The sequence below is a fragment of the Podarcis vaucheri genome (genome assembly GCF_965113315.1).
Source record: "Podarcis vaucheri genome assembly, chromosome: 3".
In the NCBI taxonomy this organism is placed as follows: Eukaryota; Metazoa; Chordata; class Lepidosauria; order Squamata; family Lacertidae; genus Podarcis; species Podarcis vaucheri.
In genome coordinates, this window is record NC_138761.1 from 29,239,175 (window position 1) to 29,259,958 (window position 20,784).

The following is a 20,784-nucleotide window of genomic DNA, read 5'->3' on the forward strand; positions in this document are numbered from 1 at the left end:
GAAAGGCAGTATCAAGCAGCTCAACATGTTTCACAGTAGTCAAAGTTAAAATGGCACATAAATAGTAACAGCAGATTCAGTGCATGATGTATTATCAAGCATATTTTCAGTAGCCATCAACAATAACACAGCTATGTCAATCAGACCTGCGTCTAAGATTTGTTTATGTCTGCCACTACAGTAGGAGTGTCTTGGACAAAGATGCCCAAATATTAGTTTAAAATACAAGATAAATGACAATATAATTTTTAAACAAAATATGTTACTACATAAAAGCTCTTACTTAAGTAGTTAAATGACCTGTTTCCTCCTAGCTCTTCTTTTCTCAAGTACACTGATTACTAGAGATAAAATCCTAAGCATTTTCAAAAGGTATGTGTGCTTATTTTCAAAAAGAGTAAGTATTCATCATACTGCTTTTCATCAGTCTGATATATTGGTACACAGAGAAGTTCTCTGTCCCACGAGAATGTATTTTACAGGCCAACAAGCTTTCCGTTTCATACACTATTTTTTATTGTCTTCTACCCTATTTCAACATTTTAATATTTTACAAACACACATTTCATTATCGTAGTTTAATAATTAAAACCAGAACTGGTGTCATGCCCAATTAATGTGCCCTGGTAGCATGCCCATTAGTTTTTCCATTAGTGAATTCAACAATACTAATGGGATTACTAGCATGGGATGCTAATTGGGCGTGACATAAGAAACTGGCTTACTTCTTAGCATACCCTTGCTAATGATGAAATTAATGAGCATTTTATTAAATGCTGTCTCATCAAAGTGTACTTAGTTAGCGTTAAAATTGTTACAAACGATGCTGCATGCCAAAGATGAGGTGTCTACAAAAGCGATTCTTTATATGTTTTGGCAACAATCTGGAGCATTTTATTTTATTCATCAGAAATCACATTTGTAGCAACACAATTTCAACATTTTAAGCTACATAAGGGAATATGCCAACCAGAGTCGAAAGTTGGAGAAAATCACTCTGCAGATATGAGACACAGTCCTCTGAATGCTTCTGTAACATGTTAAAAGCTGAATGACTACAGTCCACAACCCATTTACTTTGTAACAGTGCTGTCAGCTCTAATAGGAACTGCTTTGGAGTAAAAGAATTTCAACTATAGTAATCACATTTAAATATTCTGAGTTAAGCAAGATACCTGAAGGAGCGTCTCCACCCCCATCGTTCTGCCCGGACGCTGAGGTCCAGCGCCAAGGGCCTTCTGGCGGTTCCCTCATTGCGAGAAGCAAAGCTACAGGGAACCAGGCAGAGGGCCTTTTCGGTAGTGGCACCCGCCCTGTGGAATGCCCTCCCATCAGATGTCAAAACGATAAACAACTACCTGACATTCAGAAGACATCTTAAGGCAGCCCTGTTCAGGGAAGTTTTTAATGTATGATATTTTAGTGTTTTTTGGTTTCTATGGAAGCCGGCCAGAGTGGCTGGGGAAACCCAGCCAAATGGGCGGGGTACAAATAATAAATAATTATTATTATTATTATTATTATTATTATTATGACAAGAATAGCCCTTATAAAAAGCTATAGAAAGAAGCAGGTCTCTCCAGGAGAAAATGCTTGCATTTTCATGCCAGTTATGTGAAGGTGGAAAAGGAACTGCACTTTAAAAAAAGAAGAAGTTATTCTTATCTAGATCCTTCTATGGTCTCCTCACCAAAACTCTAACTTTTCACTAGTGGGGGATGAAAACTCCTAATGACCAATAAGATGAATTATCAATAAATGTATTTGTGGAAAGAGGAGGCTAGATAAGGTAGCCCAACAGACATAACAGGCCATCAAGGACAAGTTTCGCTTCAGTTTCATTTTCTTGCTATGAGGTGTCCATGTCAGAAGGCTCCACCTCCATATGATCTTCTGAGTCCAGTGAAAGAACTGAAGGCAAGATGCAGTTGAACAGCTCTTTTTATATATCCCAAGTGTTCACAAAGCACAACAGAAAGTCCAGGGGATCTCAGGGCATGTACAGCTCCATTACCCCTAACACTACAAAACAGCAACTTCTTTCTAAGGTTCTTTGGGTGAGTATATTTCTTCTAATTCCGAAGACATCACAGAGTGCCTTCTCAACTGCTTCAAGTTCTGCTTTGTCTCAGTTTGGGTCTCAGATAGCAGGATCTAAATGTCCAGGTCAGCAATTGATCCATTCAGGCACAAATGTCACCTTCCTGCACCCACCCACCCCTGGTCTACGTAAACCCAAGTACCTAACTCAGGGAGGCTGGGAAGGTGGATAATGACTAGCATTCTTCTCATATATTAGCCCTGTCTAATATATTTCCCTCTTGGTGCCCTCCTGGGAAGGGTCTCTTCATCCTTCCAGGTTATAAGCTCCCTATGTATCCAGACCTCTGGGTAAGAGATGTACCTTCAAACTGCCTGACCAGCCCTTCTAGTGGGCTCCTGAGGCTTGCCATTGCCTCGCTTGCTAGGGGCCTTCCTGGGAGAATGCAAGGCTGGAGGTATGTTGGCTTAAACCTCTTCCCCAGGCTAACAAGCCTGACTTCAGTCTCCAGCAGCCACACCACTTGCCTGGATGCAAAGTTGCTTCCTCTCTGCCCCAGCTAGCTCCTACATGGGCATTCCTCAGCCTTTCTTCCTACTTCCAGACCCCCAAATTCTGCCTGGCTCTCTACATCTTTTATTTCCACCCTACTCTTCCTAGTGGCTTTTCTGCCCATACCCACAATCTTGTGATGTATGTTCATCAAACCCATTAGGATGGTGAGCAGGACAGTGGTGATAGAAACTGCACTGGGGAAGATTTTGGGAGCTTTTCATAGTTGGTCATCAAGCCCATTATGTATCTACTAAAGTCAGGGCCGAAGTCAGGATGTGGTGTCCTTAAGCAGCTGCCAGGGCTTTAGCTGTTCCCTGGCGAAGTCCAATGTTGATGCTTGCCCTGTGCCTCTTTTTAAAAAAATACACTCTGGTGCACCAGAACACACCATGCCCAGGGCCTCATCAATCCTGGAACTGTAACGTGTAGCCTCCATGCAAGGCTGATGTTAGGACTATATTGTATGCCAGGAACAAATAACAAGGGACAGGTCTTGGCTTCCAATAATAATAAAACCACTGTAATATTGCTAAATTGGCTTAGTAATTAACTTGCTAGCCATCCTATTGTTGGAAATTAGATGATGGACTAGCAAAGCAGTTCCTATGTTGGTATGAAACTTCACGTCACAGTGTATTTGTCAGTTTTTACAATGCCACATGACTAGTCCTTTTTGTCCATTTTTTGCGTATGGGGGACCATAAACCTAAATCTAATCTGCATTTAACTGGTCTGGTCTGGTCCCTACACTTTGACAAGTGCAGCTCACAGAGCAATATATTCAGCAATGCTTCCAGAATTCTTGCCACACACTGGCAGCAAAAAAAGACATGCTGTACTTCACACTGGTGACACAGTCACACGAAAGCCCTTAATATATGTAATATATTCAAAATCCACATTATTCTCATTTCTTTTCAAAGTTTCTTCTTCGGCTGTCTAATCATAGGTTTATTTGTCTTCTGCCAAACTTATATTTGAATTAGCATGTACACTTTTTAATACATTTTTTTAAAAAAAATACTGGCAATACTGACATTTGTGTTATTTTCACATAATAAACAGTTTTTTATTTCATTAGATAATATAGTTTTAAAAGGAGTGTTGTCAGCTTTGCAGAGCTTGAGATTATATTACTGAAGTTCTGTCTGCATCTACAAAGATCTTGAGTCATACAATCTTAGTGTCAGTATTTCATGGGGTCCAAACAATTTTAATGCAGAAATTTAACTCTATTTGACTTCATAACTTATTAGTAATTCAGTGCAAGAGAAACAATAGGTTTTAAACTTCTGTCCTCTAACAAACTTCACTACATTCAGTTTAAATGAACCCATTAACCTATTAATTAATAAGCAGAAAAAGAAGAAAAATCATATCATCAAAAGGTATAAAATGCTTTTGAGACTGGCAAATTTACTATACCTGAGGATCAAAGAGAAAGTAAGGACGTCCCCTCTGCAACTGAAGTACAATATATTCCTCTTGATTCCCAGGTGACACGGAGAAAAGAATTAGACCATCAAGTTCCTTAGTTCTGAAACTCACTTTAATGCCTGGTTAGAAATAAAAGGATATTATTTACCTCTTAGTTTTTCATGCATTCATAGAAATCAATGTGTCTGATAAGAAACAAAAAGCCAGAACCATTATCCAGGGGGACCAGGGGAAATATGTGCACTTGAAGCACATGATCCAATTTACATGAGTTCTGCTCAGGTGTTGCTTTCTAAAAATGTACCTCATGAAAGATGACGTTCACTTTTCCATCTGCTCTACCTTTCCTCCTACCACTAATAAAGATGGTTTATTCCTGTGCTGTGTCAAACTCCACCTCCTATTTTAACGAGTCTTCCCTTTGCACAAAAGTGGTATTTTCTTCTCCCTCGGTGTTATGTACTGAGTTGAATAGGATCCAAACTGCAGCAGTCTGATTGGTCCTAGAACAATGCAGCAGTATGATTGGTTGGCAGGAACCACCCAATCATGCTCCAGATAGAAGTGAATCCACAACCTGATTGGCTTACAGTAGAATTCCAGAATTAGCCAATCATGTGCAGCCCATTGTGTAAATAATGTATATAAAGCAGATACTTTGAGGGGACTTTCATTCATTCCTCCTCACCACTATGAGCTGAATAAAGAGCACGAAATCACTTTGCGACTCTGAGTATATTTCACTCATTTTTGGAGAATGGAAGAACTCTGAAGGAACTCCATTAGAGGCAGGTGTGTGTGTTACACTTGCCTTATTAAATGTTACAAAATGGAAGACTGGGAGCTCTTTGTACACAGGCTTACATCCTGGCAGGACCTCCTAGAGTGACCATGTGACCCCATAACCTGAGATGGTTACTCTAGGAAGTAATGTAAACCTTTGTACAAAGAACCCCACACTGTATTTTACTGTCATGGAGAAGAAACACTTGGCAAATTTTCTACCTCAGGTGTCAAAAGAAGTTGACTGGCTTTGGATAGTACTATGTGCCTTGACATGAAGCAAGGGATACAATTTGCTGCTCCGCCTCAGGCAGCAAAATGTCTTGGGCTGTCCTTGGCTACAATTATGGCTGCTAGGCAGGAAAAAGCATGTACTGAGGAGGACAGTGAAAAGTAAGCATTTGATGAGGATTTTATTGACACAATTTTGGCACTTTTGTAATGAATATTAAAATTATTTGTGGGATTCCATGCTGTTTTCAACAAGGGCAGTTATGATTAACAATATGCTCTAACTTCATATCTACTCATACCCATATCCTTGTGGTTCCCCCTTAGCACATTAAACATAGAGCAGGCTAATTTATTGGGTTTTACCCAGCTGTAGCAAATGAATCAACTTCTTCATATTCATTTTTTCCCTTCCTTTGCCAGGCAGAAAATAATAAGTAATGGGAAGCTCTTTGTGTAGACAGAAACTATTATGAAAAATTAAAGAATCATAACTGCAACACGTATTCATATTACATAAGGTTACTAATTACCTCACGCCACAAGCAATATCCTTTGACCCACAGACTTTAATCATGCCACAGGTTGTCACCGAGTGCATCACAGTGTACTCACAAATATTAAGACGTTCACTTGAGATAATGAACATCAATCATGCTATTAAAGTAGCTGTTCAGAGCTATGCAACAATTGACTTTGAATAAACATAACGGGATATAATCAAAATCTCCTTTAGTGTTCAGGTGGCATTTTAGAGGGCTAGGGGTGGCACAAAGAAAAAGAAGAACTGGAGGGAAAAACAGAGAAATTTGTCCTCAGGGCGATGTCATGGTTACTTAATTCCTGATTATTCCTTTACCTATATTTACCTTTTTAAAACTGATTGCTACTAAAATATTGAAGGCAGATTAAAAATACATAAAAACCAACATTAAAACAACTAATAAGAGACACAAGGTTAAAGAGTCAGCTTCAGTAATTGCCTGACAGTCCTGTAAATAATACCTAAACTCTTGACAGTATTTGTACTAGTGCGTTTGGTTATGATACTGGTGTGGCATGTCATGTTCTAAGAACATCAAGTTTTGAGCCATTGGTCTATTGCAGAGCTTTCCAAACCGTGTATCGTGACACATAAGTGTGCCGGCTGCAGTGTGTAGATGCGTCATGTGATTCAGTATGATCCTCTTGAAAGTGCTCTCTTTCTATCAGCATTGCTTTGCCAGCATACAGTATATGTTACAGAAACCACATTAGATCTCTATCAAGGAGCTGCCACATGGTACCTGTAATATATAGTTGGACCCTTAATTGAGAAGCTTTGAATATTATTATATTAAATAAAGGCTAGAGCTGGATGGTGAAAGGTCTCTTTAATATATTTTTCCAGCCCTTTCCTATAGCTTGATGAGCCACTGAGTGTCTCAATTACCTCCTGATTTCATATATTTTATTCTATTCTCTTCATTGTTCTCAACTTTCCGCATCACTCTGTCATACACTTTCTGTGTTTTACTGGATGGCTCTAAGATGAAAAACTATGTAGCCTTACTTTTGACCCAGAGGTACGATACCTTCCGCAACACAACTATCTTTAGGAACAGTGCACAAGTGAATTTTCATGGAAATTGATAGTAGTGCAAATATAGCCAACTTAACTCTGCTGGTAGCAGAAAAAACAACATTCCTAAAACTCCTTGGGTTGGATTCAGAAAAGTACTATCAGAAGAGGCTGTCATGAGATAACTTTTGGCATACTCCATCTGCTAAACCCTCCTAATCGCTTTCCTGAGAGTTGGAGAACCCAAGTGACTGGGGTGGGCTAAGGCCCTGGGGAGATCGGATGACGGAGATTGCTGACTTGCACACTGAGGCTCCCCTTTCATAAGCAATACTTTGTGATACTTTCTTAAAGTAGTAACTGTGATCTGGGGCAGATTTGAAATATACAATCAACTAATTAGTCCCCCCTGCCCCCGTTATTATCATTGCAATATCTCAAAGCAACCAGAAGCTAAAGGAGGTCAATCTAAATAGGGTAAAGAAAAAGAATTGTAAACAAATCTGAATGTGGGTGGCTGGCTGAATAAAGGAATTAATAAAAGGACCAAAGCAATGGTGTTCTATACATCCTATCATTCTGGATCAAGGAAATCATCTTGATTTAGACTCAAGTACATTCTGTTATGTTAAAGTGACAAATTTGATACCTGTTTTATTTTTTTTGCCACCCCATTATACCCACTACTGGTAAAACAAACAGGACATTTTAGCTTTAATCTTCTTACTACATAACCCAAATAACTTCAGTCATGTTTGCATTAATGTTGCATTAATCATGTTGTTGCGTATTAATGAGTTTTCAGGCTATGCTAATTACTGTCATAGATTCTGCAGCAGCCCATTAAATATACAAATTACAGAATTAAAGAGCCAGAGCTCTTCATGATTAATCTTTAAATGGAGAAAAACTAATGATGTCTGTACAAAGTTTCTCTCTACTTTGGGCTGACTGAGCCCAATGAGCAATCAATTAGAGTATTTGAGGAATAAGAAACCTCTAAGATAGCGTAAAGGGGCTTTTTTGCACAGTTATTCAAAACAGACATTGGGGATAAAACCTTTTCGGTTTTTCTACTATACAAACATTTATAACATCATCCAATCTTTAAGACTTTCTTAAGTGTCTACAGGCTTACATTCATTATTATGTACCCACTGGAAGCAGCTGCCTGCCTCTGTATGAATATAGTAAATCAATCTTCTCTTTTTAGCAAGGACACCGGTCCTGTTGCTCTCTAGTTAAGAAGATTTACAGCAAACCTTGGTGAAAACAAAGGCGAGATAAGTTTAGAGTCATTTGATAAGATTTGATGTATTAGAAGCACTTTCCCCTCCTAGCTCCTGAATGATGTTTTGTTTAGGAAGAGAACAATGGCTAGTGGTTAGGGATTGTAAATTAAGAGAGATGGATTCTGCACCAAGTTCTGCCACAGACACAGCGTAGAACATTAGTCAAGTCATTTAACTTCTCCTGGCCTAATTTCATGGACCATCTGTAAAGTGAAGGTTGGTACTCTTCATCAAGAGAGTGGGGGTGCAGTTAATTATCCACATTTTTATATTTTATATTATATTTTAATATTTTTATATTATATAAGCTGCATCCTCAGATACAACCAGAGTGCCTAAAACCAATATATATTTTTACTTATCTCTGGAAATATGAATGACATATGCAATCATTACCAATTGGACTGGATGCATAAGTCACAGAAATAATATTTCATGGGCAAACGTCCTGCACAGCCAGTAATAGTACCACTAGTAATACTTCATAACTAGGGAAGCTTGAGGATTTTATATGCTCCACCTTTTGAAACAAACATACCTGATTTGTACCGCCCAGGGTCATTGCAGGTTGGAAAGTATTTATGCAAAGTAGTCCACAGTTCTACAAACCTTTCACTGCATAGTCCGTCTGGTTTATTATTGTTGTTGTTGTTGTTGTTGTTGTTACAGTTTACCCAAGGGCCCTCTCTGTCTTCCCGCCCCTTCGTCTTCTTTTTTACAGCTTCAGGCTGCTTGGAGCAGCTAGAAAGTGTTAAACTGCTGTACAAGCTGAAATGCTTGTGAAAAAGCTCCAGAAAGCAGCCAAATATCTTTATGAGCTGTCCCTTTGTGGATAATTGTACGGAAAAAAGATGGCTGCCCCCATGTGCCCATGGAAGCCACCAGCATATTTTCCTACCAGATCTGTGTTAGTTCCGGACCTCCTGTAATAATGGACTTTTCGTTTCCTGGAGCACTTTCACAAACATTTTTAAACCACAATGTACTGTGCTGTGCTTTCTAGATGCTCCAAGCAGTGTGAACTTGTAAAGAAGGACCCCTCTCGCTCTCCAGGCTTCAGGAGAGCCCCAGCGCCAGCCCTACAAGGTCGGGGGACAGAGGGAGCCGGAACGCCGCCATCCCGCTGTCTCCCGAAGTGGTTTGGAGGCTGACGGCGGGGAGAAGAGCGCTTCTCCCCGCTGCCTGCCCCACCACTCCGGGGACAGCAGGGAGACGCAGCGCATCTCCAGGCTCTCCCCGGACCTGATCTCAAGGCGGGCGGAGGGGAGAAGAGCGCTTCTCCCCGCTGCCTGCCCCACCACTCCGGGGACAGCAGGGAGACACAGCGCGTCTCCCTGCTGTCCCCGGACCTGATCTCAAGGCGGGCGGAGGGGAGAAGAGCGCTTCTCCCCGCTGCCTGCCCCACCACTCCGGGGACAGCAGGGAGACGCAGCGCGTCTCCCCGCCGTCCCCGGACCTGATCTGAAGGTGGGAGACGGGGAGAAAAGCGCTTCTCCCCGCTGCCTGCCCCACAAGCGCCTGGGGGGAAAATAATTTTTTTTTTCTTTATTTCCCCCCAAAAAAACTTGATGCGTCCTATGGGCCGGTGCGTCCTATGGGGCGAAAAATACGGTATATTCCTTTATAATAACCACTTTATAATCTGGAAGGAAGGAAGGATAAAACAACCAACCTCTTGAAAATGTATACAATTTTATAATTGAGAATTTAAGCACTCGGAAATGGGGTGAAGCAGACTTCCTATCAGTTATGTGTGAAAAAGGCATGGACCAACTTAAGCCTGATCTGCCCTTCCCTATTCACCACACAGGGTATCTTCACAGGACCATTTCAGTAGCTGTGAGAGAAAAGTTGGACTCTGGTAACATCCTGCCTGGATTACTGCAGTACATTATGTGGATGGGTGGGAACACTTGCTCCATGAGGAGTCTCCCAACACCTTAACAAACTATAGTTTCCAGGAATCTTTGGGTTATGCCATGATTGTTAAAGTGACATAATAATACTTTAAATGTGTGGTGTGACTGTGACATTTGTCTTCTGCCTCAGGTGCACTAGACTTATCTTGCCAGGATTGGACCCCACTGGCAACCTGATACAACTAGAATACGCTTTTTTGTGGAACTTTGAACTTCAGTAAAATATAGCACAAAGGTAAAACATACACACTTATGAGATATGTAAGCAAGTCAAAAGGAATTTTTCTTTCTAGTTTCTAGGATTGTTGATCTTCTACTTCTCATTCCCTTTTTTTTAAAAAAAAGCAGAGGTTAGAGTCAGTGTTGTTTATCCCATGATAAGAGATAGTTTAAGCAAGCTACTTGAAATAAACAGTTTCTTATTCATAATATTCACAGAGCTTAAACTGTAAGGGACTTAACTCATCTTGAAGTCTTCCAAATAACTAATTGGTGATCTCTTTGATTTCCATTGTTAGGCTCAGCGCAAACCTGTGTTTAATAATGGCTTTAGTAATACAAACATTGCCCAGGCAAAAAGTAATTAAACTGACTGAGGGGGAAAGACCATGACTAGAGCTGGGTAAAATACAAATACATCAAAATTAAAGTCAGTGTAATGATCTGAAACATGACAAATTTAGACAACAAGTACTCCAGCCAAGGCAGAATCTGGACACGTTACAATTTGGAAGAGTTGAAAGCATACATAAAGTAGAAATTCTGCAGTGAGTGAGGCTGCTTATTGATTAGGCTAAGCACATAGTGAATAAAAGATTAGGAGTGATCTGAGACAGATAATAAGCCAAAGTGAAAGCATAGAATCATGAGGAAGGAAAACCAATGGAACTCAAAAAAAATGTATTGAACTGGTTTCCAAAATTCCTCACTAGCTTGCAAATAAATTTTCCTTGAACCTCTTAGTTTTGCCTTCTATCATTCTCCTGTACAGCATGGCCCTTCCTAATTAAAGGAGACGTGAAGTCACAAGTTTAAGAAAAACTAAACCTGAAAAGTTATTTGATCAGACTACAATGAGACAAAGCAAAAGGTCAGCAAAAATCAAGGAAGAAATTCAGTAGGAACTGCAAGTCATGACAGAAGTGCAGGAAGATCAAGCTACATCTAGCCTATCCCAAACTTTCAAAGCAGAACAACAAACTCAGCAACAAATCTGCCAAATGCTAATGATTCTACCAAGGAGGCAATAATTGAAAGTAAGAAATATACAATATTTCATCCTGTAGTGTTTGCAGTGCCATTTCCCCTAATTATTCTTGACACAGTGACCTTCTTCAGTAGAGACATAAAACAGTTTGTTTCACTCAGAATAAATAAACTCACCAAACTTTTGTGTGGAAAACTATTTGGTATGGGGACTGTGAAAATCTAATGAAAAAGAAAAAGCCCTTCAAGTTTCTGATCACATTTCAATCAAATACAGATGCATATTTTTTTCAGCTACATAACTTGCACATCCAAACTCTCTCAATACAGTAGTTAGTGACCTTTTTCTTCAGTTGTTTTACTGTGCCTCATGAACTGATTATTTTCAATGGCCTGTAGCATTAAGTTTCCTTTTCCTTTTCTCTTTTCCAATGAGAAAAACATAACAGTAAAATAGGCTGGATGTTGCAACTATAAACCAGCTTTTCCAAGATGGAGACTGCAAGCAGAGTAAATCTCTGTTAGGCATGAGATTACACTCCTAATATCCTATGACAATGAAGCAATGGCTGCTCCCTGTTTGATGACTTTTCCATGCTTACAATGGTATAGTTTCTGTTTAATCTAATGTTTTTATGAATAAATTTGCAGCTGACAGTCTGCACCCTTGGTCACACACTTGTTATTAGAAAGTCTGGAGGTTTCCTTTCCACATTAAAGATGAGTTGTGCCTGAACTGAGAAAAGTTCTATGCATAGCTGTCAACTTACAGATTTGAAAATAAGGGACCAGCAGCCAAAATAAGGGATTTTGCTTAGCTTATACAGAAATCCGGCACTGATGGAGCCATGCTGCTTTTGCTGCGACTGACTGTGTTTTGCAGGGGATTGGACTAGATGATCCTAAGGGTCTACAACTCCGACCAAAGAAGAGTGGCAGACAAAACTGATGAACAACGTCGAGATGGCAAAGCTTACAGGCAGAATTAGAAACCAGGAAAAGGACCTCTTTAATAAAGAATGGGGAAAGTTTATAATTTATTTGAAAAGCTATTGTAAAGAGTTACATACATTGGTAGGATTGACAGAAAACTTGTAGTAAAAATTTGAACTATGGATGGACAAATGATTTATAAAAATAGAGTTATGAAAGGGATGCAGAGGGGGAAATCACTACATTAAGATGCTGAACTGGTTGGAGGGTATGCTAAGCAGCACGTTGGGGCTGCCATTGTCCTGGTGCGAGGAGTTCCATCGGCCCTTCCCAGCCCGAGAGAGAGGGAGGGAGGGAGGGAGAGAGACTCTTGCCCATGGCATGAGGTGGTTGCGGCGGTGGCACGGCCGCTGAAGCACTACCCTTCTGTGTCCCTCCCTATCCCCTCCTCTTCCTCTTCCCTCAGGCCGCCTCCTCAGCCGCCACTGCCGCCTCTGGCTTCCCCTGGCAGTGCGGTGGAAGTCTCGCAAGAGAGGGGCTGCCTGCCACCCGTCTCCTCACAACGCGCCCCTGAGGGGGAAAAGGAAGAGACGGAGACACGGCAGCTCATGCGCGCGCTCTATCTCGCTCTCTCGAGCTGGAGGACCCCGAGCCGCTGCTTCCCTCCCGAGCCAGGCGAGCATGAAACCTGGGAAATTTAAGGGACATCATAAATACAAGATGGGTGACACCTGGCTTGAGAGCAGTACATGTGAAAAGGATCTAGGAGTCTTGGTTGACCACAAACTTGACATGAGCCAACAGTGTGACGCGGCAGCTAAAAAAGCCAATGCAATTCTGGGCTGCATCAATAGGAGTATAGCATCTAGATCAAGGGAAGTAATAGTGCCACTGTATTCTGCTCTGGTCAGACCACACCTGGAGTACTGTGTCCAGTTCTGGGCACCACAATTCAAGAAGGACACTGACAAACTGGAACGTGTCCAGAGGAGGGCAACCAAAATGGTCAAAGGCCTGGAAACGATGCCTTATGAGGAACGGCTAAGGGAGCTGGGCATGTTTAGCCTGGAGAAGAGGAGGTTAAGGGGTGATATGATAGCCATGTTCAAATATATAAAAGGATGTCACATAGAGGAGGGAGAAAGGTTGTTTTCTGCTGCTCCGGAGAAGCGGACACGGAGCAATGGATCCAAACTACAAGAAAGAAGATTCCACCTAAACATTCGGAAGAACTTCCTGACAGTAAGAGCTGTTTGACAGTGGAATTTGCTGCCAAGGAGTGTGGTGGAGTCTCCTTCTTTGGAGGTCTTTAAGCAGAGGCTTGACAACCATATGTCAGGAGTGCTCTGATGGTGTTTCCTGCTTGGCAGGGGGTTGGACTCGATGGCCCTTGTGGTCTCTTCCAACTCTATGATTCTATGATTCTATGATTCTATGATCATCAATCCGGGACAGCAGCAGGAAACGGCGCTGGGATAAGGCAATTTTCTGCCAAATAAGGGACGGTTGACAGCTATGGTTCTATGCCTATAGTCACTGTCAGAACCGGGGGACGAAAAGCCAGCTGGCTCAGCCCCAGCCGGAGCGTCTCCCCTCTCAGCCTTGCCCCCGCGGAGATCCATCAGTCATCCTCCTCCGACATGCGTCTGCAACTCAAGCTGCAGTGCATGCTTGAGCACACATTACTGAGCAGAGTAATCACACAACAGAACCAGGCCCGAGGCACGGATACGATACTAAGCTACGCATTACATACTATGATGTCCCTCCACCCAGTAAATCTCGAAATTAGGCACATGCACACAGGGGTAGGCAGCCCTTTAGCTGCTATTTATCTCTTTAAGGCCTAGTTTTCCAGAATTCTAATCTTGTGGGAGTGCAGGAGATTAGAGGAGCTACAGTCTACCTGAACTACAATAAAAAATGTTACTGCGATTGTCAGAGTTGCTCCCCGATCCTAGCTCACAGAGGATCACGCTAGCCAGCGATCATTAAGTAAAAGTCTTTATTGAGTTACAGTTCCCATTCTCAAGCTGCTGCGTGCAACTCTACGTCTTATGGTTAGATCGGCGAAGCTCTGTCTGGGTCCCCGCCTCCTGTACACCAACTTAATATCCTAGCCCTGCTCCACCTTTTCCGCCTGACTGCGATGAACTTTGGTGGGCAGCTAACAACTGCTCTCATAGGCAGTACTTCAATTCAACACTACTGTTTCTTCTGAACTGAGCTCACAAGCTGACAACTCATACCAGTCACAGGGAAGCAGTGTGAAACAGATTTAAGAATGAAAGAACAAAAGAGCCTTCTGGATCAGGCCAATGCCTCATCTAGTCCAGCATCGGGTCCTTAACCGGTGGCCAACCACATGCGTGTGGGAAATCAGCAAGCAGAACCTGGGACTGGAGCACTCGCTCTTCCTGCGGTTTCCAGTAATTGGTATGTCCCAAAGCACGCCCTCCAACTCCCACTCCCTCCACACAGAAACCATGATGATACTTATGCACGTGTCCCACAAATGAAAACAATTGAGAATCTATTCCAGATCTTTCACAAAAATCAGGGGTTTTTTTTCCTGTAGAAGAAAAGGTAGCTTTTTGGAGTATGTTGTTCCAAAATACTAGCAGAATAGGGATGATGCTAAAAGTCTAGAGAAAATATCTGGGATGGGGAACCACAACCACAAATGTTAAGTGTGGAAAGGCCCTTTGAAAATCTAAAGAAATGTCTGCTGTTTGCCTATGCAAACTATTGTATGGCAAAACAGAGGGGAGAAGCTAGTGGAAACAAAAGGGAGCAGCTATTCCTTTTGAATAGCTGTTATCAAATATCACTGTTATTTGATTTAATTTTTTAAAAAAGAAGTCAGTCTGGGAAGTGTGGCTTATTATTACTATTAGTATTATTACTTACAGTGCTCAATATGGTGAACAGTGACAAAAAGAACATGAATAGAAAAATAGGGCCAATAACAAAACTAGCCAGTCGAACCATTATATTCCCAGTAAAGGGGTTTTAAGGCCAATAGAGAGAGGAAATAGTGGATATAGGAGCAGATTCATTCCATAACTTTGGGCAATTTGTGTAAAGGCTCAGCTTCTCACTATGACAGAGTCACTTCATGTGAACATGTTGCTTGGAGCAGGGGCTAAGGACAGCATGGAGAGAAGCACCCTTCAAGATATGTGGGACCAGGCAATGAAGGACTTTGTAGCTATGCAGCAGTAACTTGAACTGGATGCATATTGGCAGCTAGGGAAACGGAAATGGGATCAACTGAATAGGGTTACATTGGCCTATTTCTATAAGAAACATTGCATTAACTAAACCTTTTGTATTGTTTTAAAGGGCACCCTAACATAGTGTGTTACTGTTGGCTCAGAGTAGGTGCATCCTACATACCCTTTAATACTGACTGTGCTATTATTTACAAAGCGTGTAGATTAATGTCAATGTTATCATAATAAAAGGTTAAGAAAAATGAGAATCCAAACAAAATTCTGCCATATTCCTGGCAAACCAGCATAATGTTTATCCAGGAAAAAATGGGTCATTTACAGGGACCCATCAACATAAAAATATTCATGTCCCTGTTGAGTACTTGATAATTAAAATAAAAAAATAAAAAATCTAAGGGCACAATCTGGTAAAAAATAAGTTGTTTTAAGTCCCACTAACTTCCAAATAAGCAAAATTAATGGGATTAAATATGGCTGGTTGGGTCATGCCCAATGATTATAAATCACAGCAGCTGCAAAGAACCCAGTGCCACTTTATGGCTCTTTATATTTGTTGTAATAAATTCATTGTAACAGCATTTTGAGGATGGCTTAAGTTATAAGAACAAGATAATGGTATAATCTGGCTAAGGGAAGAACCTCATTCTACTGTCAATATTTCAGGCTGATAAAAAGCTGACCAAGTGTTATCAGTTTGGTGATGAATAAAAGAAAAAGCATGAAGCCATTAGCATTAATGGACTTAGGTAGCTAAATGCTTGTGTGTTATACTGGGAGTCTAGGGTGGATTGTTGATTTTTAACTCCAAGGACTAAGACACAAATACCCTGCCCTTCATGTTATTATTTTCTTTTGCAGAAAGTGTGCATATAATTCATTTTTCAAATTTGTATTCTAAAGAAAATTTGGCAAACTACTTGGTATGATTGGTATTTCATCTTAAGAAGAAAAAAGGGAGGGATCCAACAAGATTTATTACAGAGCTCCACTGAAGTGCTTGAAATACTGTGAGAACACAGAAATGCCTGCTTTTGTGTTTGTTTTTTTAAAAAAGATAAAGTTGTCTGATATAATATCTTCAGGCACAGATTACCTTAGGCCTGCAGCATGACCGATAGACACTCAAGCCTCTGCCATCTAGTGTGTACTTGGGAATGGCTAATGAACAGCATACTTTGTGAGAAGATGCAGATAACTAAAGAGAAATGCGCAAGTAAAACTGTAGAATCTTGAGGGCATGAGGAGTGAAATGAAAAGCAGCTGGTTATTGAGTTATTGTCATTTGTGCATACATTTATTTTGTAGTTTACTTTATGCTCTGACCTGCCCGAGCATCATGACTGATGAACAGAGGCTATGAATCTTTTAAGTAAGAACCAAAACAAGTGTGGTCCTCCATTTAGGCTCTGAACAGATCTGCACCTGCTTAATTTTCAATAACATTGCAACATTCCTTGAAAACCATTCACGAAGAGTTAAGTCCAAAGTTTGTGACACTTCACACAAAAGATGGTTCTGTGGATGGAAAGAGGGGGAGGACTTTCTGCTGCAGTCATTTATGCCTCTGAAAACCTTCTCCAGAAAGTTGGGGCTTCCTCTCAAATGACGTGAAAAGTGATACCACATGGACAAGACGGTATTAGTGAAAATTTCCGCTCCTTCTGTCTAAAGAAGCATCCAGCCAGAGGAGTAGTGGGGGGATGGAAGAGGGACCACTGAGCCGGATGCACATTTTGGAGGGGTCACAACCAGACGCCCACACAACAGGCTCCCTCAATGAGGCTGGAGCCACTGGGAGGCAAGCCAAGCTGCACCTGGGCCAAGCCTTCAGGGCTGGGGCATTAGCAATGCCTCCTTCTCTTTCTCCTCATGGCCAGCGATGAGATGTGTGCGTGCCCCCTGCCCCTGGGCCAGTTAAGAGGAAGGGTGAGGAAGAGCACCGCCATCGTCCATCAAGGAGAGGCAAGATGCTCCACTGGGATCAGAAGGGAGTGAGGCAGGTGGGAGGAGGACAGCTGCGTTCTCTGGGGCTGGGGCTCCAGCAAGGAGCCCTGGCAGCTGAAGCGTGGTGGTGGGCAGGTTAGTCTAGTAGACAGGGAGAGAGGCAGTGAGGAGTCTGTCAGAGACGGCCTCCACTGACCCTCTGTGTGGACTCTGTGTGCCCTCCCCTTAGAGCACAGCTCCACCCCAGCTTCCCAGTTCACGGGGTGGGGGGCACAACACCTGCCCCACCTCCGGCACTGGCAACCCACATTACGGCTCTGCATCCAGCTCATGGAGTGATGGCCTCAGCTGGATCCCAATGCACTTTCAAAAATACAAAGAGTCATTCCATTTGAAGAACAGCAAGTATGCTTTGGGAAGCATAACCCAAGCATAGTGCACCTGCCCTGGTTCTAGAGGACCTGAAGAGAAACTCACAAAGCAGCTGCATTTCTAGATCCAATATTCCAAAAGTATTTCTCTAAAGGGCAGGTGGCCAGATGAGCCAGCGGGACAAGATGAGACCATGGCTGCATTTTACGTGGCTTTCACACTTCCAGACTGCTTCTGGCCCACAGCCTCCTCCCCTCTCTCCAGTTATTTGGTGCTGGAAATTGCTGAGGAGCATATCAAAAACCTTTCACCTCTTCCCAGTGCCAAATTAGCTGGGCAGTGAGAATGCGGGAGGTATATGATAAGAGTACACCTTCCCCACAGCCCAGTTAATACACCACTGGGAACAACTGCAGAACACACCTATCTGCACATTCTTCATAGATTCCTATGGTCAATCATCAGGAAGAAGGTGGAGACAAAGAAGGTATTTTGAATCTGCCAATGCCCATGGGCTGAGTTAAGAGGTGTGAGGGTGAGTGGGGAGGAGAGAAACTCAAACCCTCCCACTGTAGGCTCTGGCCCAGCACACAGCCAGTATGTGACCCCTAATGGCATGCAGCCCCCCAGCTCAAATGTTGTCCACCCTGAATGACTTCACCACATATTCCTTCTCAAGAATGGCTCAAAAATTCACCACTTAGTCAATAAACAATTATTCAACTATAGTATATTGTTGTGCACATTACTACCTTGTTGATGTCTCTTTTTTTGTGTTCTGCTTCGATTGGTGTAAGTGGTACACATTATTTTACATAATTCTGTTTTTAAAATTGAAATAGCTGTGCCCTGGTAGCTAATCAACTCTCTCTTTCTCCATTTCAGGGCCTAGTCATTTCTCTGTAATTTTGCACATTTTAAAAAACAGGGAATAGTAATACTGTAGCGGTGAGCCTGGAGGATAGTGATAGTTGGTGATTACTAGATCAAAGACTTTGGTGAGATCAATACGGAAGGCCCCTCAACATCGATTACTATCCAGTGCTATAAAATCTAACTGCTTACCTTGTGAGATGAGCAAGTGGAATGAACAGGCCAAAGTCGGTACATAATTATTTAAATTAAAAGCATATCTGCTTTTAGCCAATGAACTAACCTTCTCTTATTCCGCATGGTAGTAATTAACCAGCCTAAAGAGATATGTTAACATGCCAATAAAGGGCTTTCCATCAGCAATTTTAAAAAATCAAGCTTTCTTGATTACAAGCTCCTCCATTTATGTTCTCTATTAAATTTAAAATATGACACCTCTTTGATCCAAATGAACAGACCACACCAATTGCAAGCCATCCCTGTTTAGAAATACATAAAAGAACTTAATGATTTTACTATCTTCCCTGTCTCTTTTTAAAGGTAAAGTCTACCTTTAAAATAAAATGCTGATAGAACAAGTGTTGCAGTTTAATAAATTAAATGCCTGCCCTGAATTTTATTGCCTATACTTCTTCATTCTAGTAGTTATGCTAACACTAGCATTCTGAATTTAGTTATTTGCTTTGCATCAATATCTAAGGTTACAATAAATTTGTCAGTTTACATTAAGGATCAAGAGGTCACATCACATAAATTCCTCCTGAGCACATCAAAAAAAGAACATGAGTAATGTGGAAAAAATGGAAGACTAATATAGAAATAAACATGATCCCATGTCATTCAAGATGCCAATATACTCGGCAGATTGTTCTATCTAGGAGGCTAGTTGCTTCAAACTATTTTTTTACTATTACTGTACAGTTTGAGAACAGTATAGTAAAGGAAAATAAAACAAGTAGCACTAAGATCCTAAAAGGCTATAATGGAACATACAGTTACAACTTAAATTTTGCCATTTTGGAGGTATTTCCTCATCTCATCTTTTGAGGTGTTTCAACATAAGGCAACAATAAAAGTTTGATATAGTTAGAGAAATTCCGGGGGGGGGGGTCTGCACATCTCTAGCTTGCTGTTGGATTTTGCCCCAAAAGGACATTCAAAACTTGTAGGGGATTGTCTTTTGGGGAAAATGCTAATGAATTTTGCACAGCAAAAAGAGCTTCAATGAAACGTTTGATATCTCTTAGAGTGGGGAGGGGGTGCATCCATGAAAAAAATGTATTTACATTCTCTTCAACCAAAGTAGTGTGTCTCTGTTCATCTAGGAGATAATTGTTTAAACATATGAATGTTTGGCTTTACAAGCTTATATTATATTATGTTTTTCCCACACACAAATCTGTATAGTATAATATTGCAACAGCTAAATCCTGACTGATAGTTTTGCCAAAAATACCATTGTTCAGTCTATGATCTGATTGATTTTAGGCCATAAGTACTTTAAGCTAATAAGGACAGAAAAAATTAATCCTCTCCCCCCCCCCTTTAATATTGGCAATCACTCAATTGATAAGGCTCATCATAGTTAGACAAGATATTAATTTGATCTTTCTGAAAGATCAATTAGGGGATGAAACATGCCTTGATAATATTCATAGGAACGTTTCCTGGTGATATTCATGACAGACAATTGGAATCAATGAATGTCTTCCCTTCCTTGTTTGTTCAATACACCACTTGTTAGTTCCATCATGGCTGTCGTCTGCAAAAACCACAAGCCGAGAATGAGAAAACCGCAGCTCATGAGTAGTGTAGAAAGCAGGCAGTCCTTCAGAAAGTCAAAGTATTGGAGTATGGTATTGTACAGTGAAATCCTATGCATGTCTACTCAAAAGGAAGCCCCACCAGTATAGGACTGCCAAGAAAGATAGTGATGGACAGAACTGTCAATTTCAGTTCTCAGTTTTGCAGTCTTAAGCTCAGTCTGCCACATTTCCACATCAGATTGTTTATTTAAAACGCCTCGTGAAAATTCATCAACATTTAAATGCACATTTCTCCTAATATACATGCTTTGTATCCAACATTGCCTAATATACACATTTTTGCAAGCAAATTCCCCTGATAGAATGCATTTCTGCTTATTTTCACTAATATATGCAGTTTTATGCACACTTTCCCCTATTACATGCATCTTAGTACACATTTGTTGCTGTTGCTGGAGAACTGCATCACAAAATTCGGGGGGGGGGGGGATGGAAGATTTAAAAGCATAGCTCTGTTTCAGTCCACAAGTTGTTTTGGGAAGTGAAAATTAGGTAGCTCCACATTAAAAGGTAAACCAAAGCAAATTTCTCCCCCATCCACTCTAACAGAACACTATGCAGGAACAAAGTGGTGA

At 41.2% G+C, this 20,784-nt stretch overlaps 1 protein-coding gene across 7 annotated transcripts in view; it reads right to left on the minus strand.

The window, feature by feature from the left end:
* The window catches only part of USH2A (usherin), a 432,976-nt gene that overhangs the window by 294,332 nt on the left and 117,860 nt on the right, over positions 1 to 20,784 (minus strand). For all 7 annotated transcript variants that reach the window (XR_014218160.1, XM_082217159.1, XM_082217162.1 and 4 more), the window contains one exon: positions 4,022 to 4,152. Coding sequence is in view for 6 of the 7 variants with exons in the window: in XM_082217159.1 (XP_082073285.1) it covers positions 4,022 to 4,152 (131 nt within the window). In the remaining variant the exon portion in view is untranslated. The remainder of the gene's footprint in view (positions 1 to 4,021; positions 4,153 to 20,784) is intronic.